The 13434-nt window shown below is 31.3% G+C and overlaps 1 protein-coding gene and 1 long non-coding RNA gene across 2 annotated transcripts; one reads left to right on the top strand and one right to left on the bottom strand.

Moving 5' to 3' along the window:
* Positions 1-2061: 2061 nt before the first annotated feature.
* On the bottom strand, positions 2062-7787 carry LOC130722297 (glutamate decarboxylase 1-like). Its single transcript, XM_057572985.1, has 7 exons — positions 7607-7787; positions 7123-7327; positions 4049-4249; positions 3704-3918; positions 3363-3616; positions 2930-2982; positions 2062-2776 (listed from the first exon to the last, which is right to left on the bottom strand). The coding sequence occupies exons 1-7, from the start codon at positions 7699-7701 to the stop codon at positions 2276-2278; spliced, it is 1524 nt and encodes a 507-aa protein (XP_057428968.1). The 5' UTR covers positions 7702-7787; the 3' UTR covers positions 2062-2275.
* A 4803-nt stretch (positions 7788-12590) lies between these two features.
* Positions 12591-13434, top strand: LOC130723889 (uncharacterized). Its single transcript, XR_009014387.1, has 2 exons — positions 12591-12908; positions 13036-13434. It is a non-coding gene; the product is annotated as an uncharacterized LOC130723889 (long non-coding RNA).

The following is a 13434-nucleotide window of genomic DNA, read 5'->3' as shown; positions in this document are numbered from 1 at the left end:
ACCGCAGCTTGGTGACGGTGTTTTCTGCGGTGGTTACCAGACTGAAGACTGAAGGTGAAATTCTGACGGTGTTTGCGACAAGTTAATACTTTGTGACTCCAGTGTTTATTTTGTCCTCATACATATATATATATATATATATATTTTGACATCTTTGATTGTAGATTTTGTGCACCTACATGTATTAATGGAGTTTTAATGTTTTATGATGTTTTGTCATTGATAACCTTGTTGTTCCTCATTATCAGATTTTGCAGAACACAAAGGATTTAAAAGAGAAATTGAACCAATGCATGAGAGAAAAAGGTGACATGTTTAAGAGTGGAGAGTTCCAAATTGACAAGGTATATTTTTTTTCCTCTGTTTGGTTGAAGGATATTCTTAGAATTAGTAGAAGAAGCCCCTGATATTGATATATTTCTTTATTTTCAGTACTTGTTAATTATTATTCAGTTAATATGAAATCTTTGATTTTTGGAAGTTTGATTTTTTAAAAATGATCCAGTTGTGCTTATATTACAAGTTCACTTCTCTATCATTTTTTAGCTTCCATGTTTAGTTACATGTTCTACACCTTGGCCATATCTAATGGACAAGAGTAGATCCATCTATCTTGTTATTTCAGTAATACTAACTTGTGCTTTAAGCAATGAGAATACAGAGATAGTGTTCATTCTTTTAGTAGTAAATAAGTGTCGAAATTGGAGAGAAGATATCGCAATGATCCGCAATTAGCTCGGTTCTTAACAAGCCTCTTGTCTTTACCTACAAATAATAAGCTCATCAGCTATTCTGGCTTACTGATTAAAACTTCAATTCTATACCAAGAGGGTCCATCAGGCTCACGCTTAAAATGGGAGTGTCCTGTTTGGTTATCATATCTTCTGATTTTTCCTTGTCTTCTGATTTAAAGAATTAATTGGAAACAGTTTATGCAATTCCTTCACATTATAAGGAACAGAAATATTTTCTCAAAGGAGAACATAAATAAAAAGAAATTCATAAAAGTATATTAGTCATACTGGCAGTATAGCTGAAACTTGGAATTGGAAATCATTAGAGTAGCATCTTACTATCCGGGTTAACTAAAACTAATGTTATTAACTTCTATTCATTTTAAGATTGGATTATTTAAAGGCTGAAACAATTAGTAGCAGCTTTTTTGTAACTTGAAAGTTGTGAATAAGATTTTGGTTCAAGCTATAATTTTTGTTCTTATGGTATGACCAGCCTACTCTCAATACAAGGGAAATTTCAAATGCTTCTCCTGAATTTTGTCGACCCCAAATTGATTCTCCTGGTAATGAATCAGTGCCTCTGTCAGAAGAATCCATTCAGAATTTAGTTAATTTACCAAAATGCAATTTCTTCATGGAATTTTGTTCAAACATGCAGAAACTCGTGGATCAGCTCCTAAAAACAATTAAAGCCAGCTTAAAAAGGAGCTCTACAACTGGCATGCTAATCATGTGAGTTTCTCCTTTTATTCTTTGTCTTAGCTGATGGTAAATTATGTTATAGAACTAATAGCATGTTTGGACTTTGGATCAAACTTTTCTTTCCTCAGAATCAAGTCTGAAACCGAGAAGCTACTCACAAAAGCTTCTCTATGTAATTGGTTCCTGACTGTAGAGTCAATAATAGAAGACGTACTTTCCAAACATACGCTAATTAAGTCTGTTCCTATGATGCCTATTCTGTGCTCACTCATCTTTTACCCCATTTTTTATGTGTTTCTCTAATAAGTTAGTAACCAAATTCTTTAGTTCACACTTAACAGGACAGAAGACTCCCACCAGGAACAACAACTTTACTAAAATTAGAAGGTAATGCATAACAACCTTTGTAATGGCTTGTAAACTAAAATTAGAAGGCAATGCCTAGAATGTTGAATTGAACAAATTTCACGTAAGATAAATAGGAAAAAATCATGTTGACACTCCAAATCTATCCACATCCAAAGAGTTAGAAACAAAAATGAGCAATATAAAGGGTGATGTGTTCGGAAAAGAAGATAAAGATAAAAAGAGAAATTAAATAGAAATAGGACAAAAGAGAAAGTGAAGTATGAATGTATCAAAACCCTTATTAAATATGATTCACTCTTTAAAAATAAAGCAAGTCATGCTCTCATCGAGATGAAAACACAATTTGGTTTTTCCATTGAGCAATTAACTGGAAGCAGAGAAATTGCTCGACTCAATCCAATGTACTAACTGCCATTAACTCAGACATAGATTCAACACACACCCATGTTTCCATTTGAATAACTCTCTTAACAAACAACACTCATCTTGTCATTCAGCTTCTTCCTTTCCAACACAAAATTCTTCCAAAGTGTAGTGATTTCCCTCTGTGTCTCAATAGCACTCTTCTTAACCTTCCCATTCTTGTTCACATCTTCTTCTCCGGTAACAGTCACAGTGGTGCTACTTATCACCCTTGCAGGGAGTGAATCAAGCTCGTGCAGCACTTTCTCAATATCAGCCACAAGACGCTCTGCTAGGGTCCTTGAGAAGTCCTCCCTAATGACTACACGGACCACGGTCACGTGCTGAGTATTTGGGGGCATGCTGTATGCCGGCACTATCCACCCGAAGCGCCTCAGCGAGTCTGAGATTTGGAATTCATTATAGTGTGTGTGGTCCTTCAGTGTGAAGGCCACCAGAGGCACACCATTGTCTTTGGACACAATTTCAAAGCGACCAGTTTTTTGAAGCCCCTCTTTTAGTACTAACATGTTGTCTCTGCAGTTTTCCATCACATGTTTATAGCCCTGCAATCACAATAAGTTTTCATGTGAACAAGAAGCGACATGAATCTATAAAAAAATGATGTGGTGTGTGAGTTAGAGGTGTTATATTAGTGTGTAACAGTAACCACTAACACCACTGCAATTATAAATGGGTTTGCTGACTGGTTTTAATACCTCATAACCAAGGCGAATTAGTTGGTAGTATTGAGCTATGATTTGGCTAGAACCTGCACATTGCATATTTTGTGAAAGAAATGAGTACACTCGTGCATAATAAACTAATAAATGACTGGTAGAAAGTGTAAGTAAATATACTTTGTTATTCTGCAGTGATCAGAAATTCTTCTACAATTGATTTTGCTTACAATTGATTTTGAAACAAAATCAATTATAGGAAGAGCTTGTCGGTGCCAAATTGATTATGTTGAAAAAGAAACTTATCCAAACAAGCTATGAATATGCATTAGTGGATGTTTGGAAATTCTCTTACAATTGATTCTGCAACCCAAATCATTTATGAGTAGAAGCCTATGTGACTGTGAGTAGCTTATACGTGCCATAACTGATTTTGAGAAAAGATACATGATCCAAACATGCAATTAGTTACCTTTGGAGAAGTTGAGGGTGAAGGTGGGTTGATCAGCTCCGAGATAGTTGATATGGAAGATGAGTTCCTCAGGCAAGTCCTCCTTGTTTCTCCAGATAACCCAACCAATTCCAGCATAGACTAGACCATACTTGTGGCCACTAACGTTGATGCTCTTCACTAGTGGTAAGCGAAAGTCCCACTCAAGCTCTGGATAAATAAACGGGGCAATGAAGCCGCCACTAGCTGCATCAACATGAATAGGAGTGTCCCATCTACCAAACAATTTCACATGTCAATCAATTTATTGAGTTTAGGAACAATGTAAGCTTGGTGCAAGAAAGAAAAAGAGAGACATATACCCAGTTTCCTTGTTCTTTTCAATTAGAAGATCATTTAAGCGCTTGACATCTTCAAACTCTCCATTTAATGTGGAACCAAGAATAGCAGCAACACAAATGGTGTTCTCATCTACCAAATCCACAGCCTTTTGAGGGTCCATTACATAGTATCCCTCACTCAGCTTCACCTCTTTCAACTCCACCTCAAAGTATCTTGCAAATTTCTCCCAGCAAACCTTCACATGAACAGAAATAGAACTCATGATTAGTAGCCTGTGTTTATATACCAGTTGAGTAAAACGTGCATTGACTTTCAATTAAATTCATTAGAAGAGTTTCTTTCACTTTTTATCTTTAAGCACGTACCTGAACGTTGGCTCCGGTGACAATGTTGGGCTTGTCATGGGGTTTTCCCTCTGCTTTCCTTCTGTTCTGCCACGTTCTTTTGAATGCCAATCCAGCCAACATTATGGCCTCTGATGAGCCAACAGTGCCAACACCAACTGCAGTATCAGAGTCTCCAAGTGGTGCATTAAAAAGATGTGCTATCATGTTCACACACCGATTCTGCAAACATACCAGTCAAAACTGTAAAAATCACAAGAAAACACATCTACTGTTGTTTAAGTAATTGGAAGAATTTCTTGGTCATTGAGATTTCAGCATTTTTGTTAGTGAAATGGCCTACTATGTCTTCATCCGGCAATGGCCTGGATAAACTTTTCCGTATGTGTACCACCATGTATGGATTATTGCGAAGGATTTATTATACAGAGCAACAGCAAGTAAAAATAATAATTAATGTCATAGTATTTTCGGTTAAAAATTGTTCGGGTAGCTTTGGCTCTCGTCACCATCACAAGTCAGGGTATGTCTTTAAAACCTTTGGTTGCTTATAGGTCGTCCATCAACACAGTCTCATATTAATAATAGAAATTAAATACAACCTTCTTAAAGAAAGTGATTCATCTTTTCCAACTTAGTCAATTTGTGCTGATAATAAATCTCATAAGAATTGTTGGTTATTAATTTGTAGGTATACTCATGTTAATTAGGTCATCCTAAAAGACACTGATATCTCCACGCTAGAAGTGCAATCTTGATGTGCATACTGAAAAAGCTAAGCACTACATAATGCTATTGCTAACATGTCATAATGTTTTGCCTTCAGTTATGATTTAATTTGGTAAGCTATGGTAACCTTTTACTTTTTCAAATTTGCCTACAAATTACACCAACAAACCCCACAAACTTTTTTTTTTCCGACAAATTTGATCACGCTCTATAATCTGTAGGCGTGGGTCACAGTATTTTGCGGTCGTTTTTGCTACTCCCTCCGGTCCTATTTATAAGCATGAAAGAGAAGAAAAATCATGGTCCTTTTTATAAGAACCAAATGAAAGTTTGAGCTATATTAATTAATTTTTTCCAATGATGCCCTTATTAATTCTAACTTGTAAAATGTGTCTCATTAATTATTCTCTTTCTTTTCCACTTTCCAACACTAATAACAAAGGGTAATTTTGGAAGTTCATTTTAATTTAAGACAAATTTAATGCATTTTATTTAGTTTAACTACATTTCTTAAACTATGTGAATTTTTTTTTTGTTGCTTATAAATAGGACCGGAGAGAGTATTTATTAAAGGTAGGCTCCCTTTCTTATTATGGGCCCCAATTCATGTGTCGACGCACAACTAATAATATGTTGACAGCTTCATATATAAGGCAAGTTGAGGGGTGGAAAAAATAGAAAAGATAGACTTATATGCATGTGCTTCCAGATACTTAATTTATACCCATTTTCATCAAATGATGGTTCAAGTAGGACATCTTACTATATATATAAAAAAAAGTAGTATATCTTACTTCTCTTTGAAAAACGTATCAGCATATCATCAGGATTATAATTTTAACCGTCAGATTTTTAATGAATATTATTTTTTACCTTATATCATATATAAGTTTTTTTTTACAAAAGGAAGTCATATCATATAGAAGTTTATTCAAAAAAGTTTGGTACAATATAATTTAATTTAATTTAAGAAATCTTTATCTTTCATATTTAATTTATTTTTCCACCGACAATTCAACAGCTTTCCTTTTCAATCTTGGGACCAACTGTACAACTACGAATTTCAGTTTTTTAAGAATGTTTCTGATATTTTGTTGATGAGTAATGATATATACACACCTCCTTATTTATACACTTCATTTCCACCTATATTTATTTTTATCTCTCTTCTCTTATCATCTATCACATCTTATACTTTCTCGCTCTATCTTTCTTTTCTTTTCTTTCTATCTTTCTCCTCCTCCACCTCTTTCCACCTCAATTTTAGAGGTGTGGACAAATAGTTATTGTTTAAATTATGATTAAATTTGATGAAAGGTTGATGCCTTGATGGCTGTTTGCTTAAATTTTGCAATTAAAGTAAAGAAGAAAATTAAGATTATAATAGGCATTAAACACAAATAGAAAAGAATACTCAAAGAAGAATGTAACGTGTTTTCCGATGAAGAAAGAAAAAAAAAAGAATCTAACGAGTAAGGACAACTTGGTGGCCTATATCTAAAAAGATTGAAACGATTTTTTTTTTGTTACAGATTGAAACGGCTTTGAAAGTGAAGTTTTTTTTTTAAGTTTTCCATTTATTAATTTTAAATATTATTTTCTATTAGATATTTTGAGTTGTATATTATATTTATAACAGCATTTTCAAGTACACGTCCTCTTTACCAGACTTTTTAATAGTTTTATGAGTAATTATAAGTATATGTCATAAATAAATAATATTAAATATACTTTTTTTGTCCTTTTAAAAAAAATTAATCTATAAGCTCACGCGTAGTAGTTACGGGTATGACAATTAATTAATGACAAGTTAAGGCATTAAAAACTCAATTAAGACAGTCAACTACCTAAACTAGATTTTCAAACAAAAAAAAACTAGCTAAACTTAACCCACCCATTTTTTGTTTAGAACAAAACTTACCAGCTGCCATTTGTTAATATTTTGTTAATATTATTATTAGTAAAAATTTGAGAAATGTATATGTCTGTTAGACACTCACTCTCTTAATATTTTATTAATATTATCACTTTTCTCAAAAAAAATTCCAATTATGTGTCATGTTCTAGAATATTACACATACATTCATCAAAATTCACTATTTTAGCACATCTTAAAGTAAAACAAATATCAAGAATAAAAATGACAATATATTGGATGTTCGTAGAAAATTTTATCCCAGGTAACATACACTATCGGTACATATAAATTTAAATTTATTAAAACACAATCAAAATGACATATGGATCCATATGTATCTAAGATTTTTATTATGGTTTATTGTTTTAAAGGATGAAAGCTTTATATGCATTGAGAATTTGAGAGCCAGAACCAAAAGTTAAAAGTAACAAAGGAGGGGTAGACTTGCCTGAAGCTCGGTGGTAACAGGGTACTCATCCATGTCAACATAGTTCTTGTTAATGGAAGCCATGATGAGCTTGTCACACTCAGGCTCCATCCAAGTGGTCACAAATGATGCTAGATTCAATCTTGGGTTTCCATCCAGCATCAACTCATCATTTATGATCTGGTATGCTGCCTCCTTCGGTATTGACTCTTGAGGCATCTTGAACCTATGAAACATACACCAACCATAGCATGTTCATATCAACTTCTCTTTTTCAGAATCAATTCTGACGTCATTCAAAAGTTATATACAGAAGTTTTTGTACATAATTGATTTCACACACACAGATCCATATAATTGAAACTGAATACCATGTTTTTATACATCAAAACACTTATGAATTATGATATCAATTTATACATCATAATAATAATCTAGGTACCTTTCATCAACATAAAACAAAGTTAATTAGTAGATGAAAAATTTAATGCGGAAAAATATCTACCTGGGAAGTGAGGTCCTGACATAGCGGGAAGCAAAGGTTGAGTGAATGGAAAGGTCACTCTCGGAGCCAGAAGAGGCGGTATTGGACAGAACCATGGTGGAGAGAGAGAGAGAGAGAGAAAGAAAGGTACGGTGGAGAGAGAAATGGTCTCTCTGAGTGTGCTGGATTGAAAACAGGGGAAGGAGACAATTAAATAGAGTGAGAGCAATAAACGATCTTATTATAAAATAAATTTAGTGTTTACTTTTCTTTCCATAATAAGTCAGTCATTAAACAATGGGAATTTATCAATTTTCATGAAAAGAAGAATCGAATACTATAAACATGTTCTTTTCAATCAAAAAAAATATAAACATGTTCTGATGTTCACACGATGGATTTTTAAAATGAAAGCAGCCAATGAGTAGAATGAGTGGTAGGGGAAATTCAATAACTAAAGGACCAATCATACACAAGAACATGGCAAGGATCAAAGAAATTAATTAAGATATATTCTTTTTTAGTTATTTACCAATAAATATTGAGCGACTTTACCAATGGAAAATCATTGTTCAAAAAAATTGAAAAATAAAACTAATTGTAAAATATATATTGAAATATTTTTAAATTTTAAAAAGTATATTCAAATAAAAAATTGTATTAATTAATTCTTCCATTAAAGTATTATGGAGTGAATGAGCTCATGTCACCAACTTGGACGACACTTATGGTAATATATTGGCTAAAAAGCACTTTTGGCCCCTAATGTTTTAAGTTTGTGCAAATTCTGCCCCTACTCAATTTTTGTTGATGTTTCTACCCCTCATGTTTTCAAACAGTGCACCGTCTACCCCTCCATCAGTCAAACGTTAAAAAACTAATGGAATGAGCTAATTTGGCTTTTTATTTTAATATTTTTTGGACCTGCCACATGAAAATTATAAGTGAAATTGGAAAAATGGGCATGGGAGATTCAAACTCAAGACCTGTAAGTAGCAAAACATGCATTTAACAAGTTCAGTTACATACATAATTGATATATACATCAAGTAAATTTAATTTATATCATTTCCTTGATGATCATCAACCTCATATACTCTTCTTCATCTCTCCAATCCACTCAGGAACCTCTCTTGAGAAAGTCTGACTGACAAAGGGGTAGACGGTGCACTGTTTAAAAACATGAGGGGTAGAAACGTCGACAAAAATAAAGTAGGGGCATAATTTGCACAAACTTGAAACATCAGGGGCAAAAAATGTTTTTTAGCCTAAAATATTTTAGTAATTTTTTGATGAGTTATGATTCATTCAAATTTCACTTCATTTCCAAGTGTAATTTTTCAATAAGATTAAACTAATTAATTTTTCAAGTGTAAGAAAAAAAACTAATTTATATACATGAATATTGGAAAATTATCATAAGTTATAATAATAATATTTGGATTCTTGATATATCATTCTTTGGAAAAAAAAATATTTTTAATGCTCTGCATTAAGAAACATTGGCAGATGAAATGTAAGAATCTCGTATGTGTCAGTGATGTGATGGAAAATAAGACAATGCTAACCATCTATATCTATATACTTTATAAAAGAAAATCGTTATCCACTAAATTATAACACATGTCACTCTAAGAATGACTCTCCTCAAACTCATCTCTCTGGCTGACAAGTGTCACAGCCAGACAGACTTTCGCATATTAATTGTTAACACAAATTTCTCTCTAATTTGTCACCTATTAAATGACGATATTAAATGAAAGACATTAATTTTTAGTCAATTAATGAAAGACATCAATTTTGTATAAAAGACACTAATTTGTCACCAATTACATTAATTTTTAGTCAATTAATGAAAGACATTAAATGATTATTTCAAAAATTAAAGTTAGTCAAGTATCAATAACATTAACTGCTGAATTAATTTCGTTTTTTAAAAAAAAATCCGTTTTTAATTTTTCTATTTAATCATTCTTCAATACATTAAATTTTTTACTCAATTAATAAATTTAATAAATGCTTTATTCCTTTCCTAAAAAGAGGTTTTAATACACCTATATAATTATTTTTAATTACGTTAGTTTTTAGTAAACTAATGAAAGACATTAAATGCGATATATACAATAAATGCTATATTCGAAATTTTTTAAAAAAACCTTTTAAATTGACCTATATAATGATTATTCAATACATTAATTTTGACTCAATTAAAAAATACTATAAATATTATATTCCTTTCCTTAAAAAAATGTTTTAGACAAACCAATAAAGTTATTATTTCTAAAATTAATATTAGTAAAATATTAATATCATTAACTGCTATGCTCACCTATTTAACCGTTTTTAAATACATTTTTTTTAAATTGTTTTTAAATACATTGATCAAGGGTCAATGGTAGAAAACAAAATATTCTTCAATACATTAATTTTTAGTAAATAAAAAATTACAATAAATGCTATATTCCTTTCTTTACAAAAAAAAAAACGTTTTTAATACACCTATTTAATATTTTTAAATGCATTAAAAAAATATTTGTTTTAAAAAAAATGTTTATACTGAACTATATTTAATGGTTTTTAAATACATTAAAATATTTGAATCAGTTTCTAACATGGAATAATTAATATAGCATAAAACACATATTTTGTATTGTTTTAATTAATTTTCTATTTTAATATTTATTCAAATCATTTTTATTATTAATAAGAGAATTACGGAACAAAATACAACACGTCTTTAAATTAATGTCATTATTTATAGCAAATTATTGACAACATTTTTAATATACAATTAGTTGCAAATTACTTACATTTCTGAACAAATTTATGCCTAAAAAATGTTTTAATTACTAATTTTTATTGACTTTCACATCATGTTATTAAATGACCTGTGCCTTGAAACCAATTAACATAGCCTGTTACTAAAAAAATTCGAATTTCCCACCAATAGAACCAAATATGACGGCCTAAAAGGTTGATTCCTATTATAACTCCACATTATAACTCTTTTGTCCGAATACCCAATGTCCTAAACCTAGATGTCAGCTAAAACTATTTAATCGGTGAGACGTTCTTATATATTTTTTTGTGTTATGTTTTCATTAATTCCATATATTGAGATTAATTTCAAATATGGATTGTCAAGCTTTAAAGGTGTAGTCGTATTATAAAAGCATTTTAAGTTTAATAAAGTTATTTTTGCTTTCGAAAAAATTGATCAATGAAGACAAATTTTAAAAATAAATAAATGAGAACATAGGTGGTTGACTTTTAAAAAATAGTAAGATATTCAGTTTAGGAGTTTAGGAATTTATGCTGTTTTTATGGTATTATTTTTCACTACAACCTAACATAAATTTTGAAAACCATAATAATAGTAAATAATTTCGATGAGATATTATCAAGCTTAATTTCATGCTTTTAATGTGCAAAATATTTAATAGGATAACAAAGGTTTTTGCATACGATTAATATGCTTTCAAATGAATTTTTTTTAATGAAATCAATTATGATTAAGCTTCAAATTTGGCATATTCAAACAATCTATGCACATATTAATTATGATTTTTTTTCTTAAATAATAACTAGCGTTTTTACCCCGTGAATTGCACGACGATATTTGATCTAATTATTTAGGCACGTATTAATAAATTAAGATATGAAAAAATGAGCATTCAACCAAACAAAATCACAATGAGTGTCACACACACACACAGATATATATATATATATATATATATATATATATATATAATAGTGTTTTCAAATCATATTTTCAATTTCAATTTATCATACCGTTACTTATATTTACTCTTCGTTTTTTTTTTTAAAATACTTAAGTAATATGAAAAATCATTTTGATAATCACACAAAATTTTGCAAGTTGTGTGACACTCATTGTGATTTTTTTTTGTTGAATGCACATTTTTTTTCTTTCATATCTTAATTTATTAATACGTGCTTAAATAATGATATCAATATTCGCCGTGCAACGCACGGGGTAAAAACGCTAGTAATTGATGAAATTGACATAAAAATTAGATAGCCACAATTTTTATCTTGCATTTCGTCTAATAAACTTTCATAATCATAATCAGTACTCATTTTTTAAGTTTTGAATTCAATCTTGATATATTTTTTTACCTTTAAATAGCATTTTTATAATTATTGTCATAAATCTTTTTCTTGAAGAAAGAATTCATTCTTTTAATGATAAGTGTCAATTAATCAAAAATAGAAAAAATGTGGGAGTTGATTCAAAATAAGTGTACTAGCTAATTTGAACCGTGGACCTTCTAGAGAGATGCAAAAACTTTTTCTGCTGGGACACACTTGTTTGTATGTATCATCGTCGTCTGTTCGTATATAATCGTTTATTGACATACTTTCTCCATTCCAAAACTATTGTAGTTTTAAGTTTTTTGTTTTGTTCCAAAATCATTGTTGTTTTACATTTCCAAAGCACTTTATCTAATTTTCTTCCACTCATGCCCTTATTTAATATTGTATTTCCCAAGTATTACCTCTTATTTCCACCAATCACAATTCTCACCAATTAGTTGACCAATAAATTGTATTCTCTCTCTTTCCTATAACTCATATTAAATAAGGGTGTTTCAGTCTAATTATAACATTAATTAATAATCTCTTAAACTTTGTGTAAAAACCTTAAACTACAATAGTTTTGGAACGGAGAGAGTAATATTTATTTATATGTACCATAGCCCCTATGTCTTCAAGTAATTTCGTCTTTGCGGCTCCTAAGTACTGCAACGCTTACAAGGCACATTAATTACTATCCCACGTCGTAACGGTTAGACTATAATATAAGATCATTCATGTGACTCTTATTCAACAGCTTAATTAAGTATTTGAGATAATTGGTTGCTTGACATGGAATCCGGATCCTCTCCTGCTGATTTTTCCGTTCTGTCCCTTCTGTAGTATTATTGTCCGTCAGATTCATCTTGTGGTCTACAAAATTCTAGTTTTAAAATTATAATTATAATAATTATATACTGAAAGTTAATCTCAGCTGAAAAATTAATCTCATGGTTGAAATTAAATAGTCTTCTTCAAACAGAAACCCAAGTAACACTCATTCTTCCTTGTCTGTCGTGAGAGAAGCTCTGTTCCAATCAACAATAACTGGTTCTCCTCTCACCGGGCTTCGTTTGGTTCATCACCCTTAAGGATCACCACGCCTTTGCCGGCGACGAGAAAAAACCCTTCGCCGCTGCCTTTCCGACGTCCCCACCCACCGGCGATTTCGTTGCAGGTCCTCTGCAGATTAGATTTGTACTGCATCTTTATTCAAAATCTGGTACTTTCAATTTTTAAAGGTTTATCGAACAATAGTAACATGTATAAGTCCTTGGGGTTTTAGATTGGTTTCCATGAGTTGGTAAAAATTGATGTTTTGAGACTATTTAATTTGATGCTTTGATCAGGGTCATTATTTCTAATGGGTTGCTGGGGTCGTTGGGGAAATTGTTGATCTGATATGGTGAGGTGATCTCAAAGGATATCAATAGAAAACAGTGGTGGTTTTGTTTCCTCAGGTGGTGAGAATTGATGGTGATCCAAAAACCAAACGCATATCACAAATTGAAGCAGAGGAAATAGCTGTTCAGAAGCAGTTGTGCACAGTTAGATGCATCCAAGGGATGTCATTTAATGTATATTATAATTTTAGGAGTAAAATTTTACGGACCATAAGATGAATCTGACGGATTATAGCACTGCAGGAGGGGCTGCACATAAATTTCTGTAGGAGAGGATCCAAATTCCTTGACATGACATCAAGTCTCTATGAGCAAGCAGAATTGAAATCTTATTTAATTGTGTTT

Source organism: Lotus japonicus, chromosome 6 (assembly GCF_012489685.1).
Source record: "Lotus japonicus ecotype B-129 chromosome 6, LjGifu_v1.2".
NCBI lineage: Eukaryota > Viridiplantae > Streptophyta > Magnoliopsida > Fabales > Fabaceae > Lotus > Lotus japonicus.
This window is presented reverse-complemented; position numbering and strand designations above follow the sequence as displayed.

Bases quoted from the DNA above. Each gene is read 5' to 3' on its own strand.
- LOC130722297 (XM_057572985.1), bottom strand. From the start codon at position 7,701: ATGGTTCTGTCCAATACCGCCTCTTCTGGCTCCGAGAGTGACCTTTCC. The intron at 7,328-7,606 runs GTAGATATTTTT...TATGTTTCATAG, and splicing joins GTCAGGACCTCACTTCCCAG to GTTCAAGATGCCTCAAGAGT. The intron at 2,983-3,362 runs GTAACTAATTGC...TGCAATGTGCAG, and splicing joins CACCCTCAACTTCTCCAAAG to GTTCTAGCCAAATCATAGCT.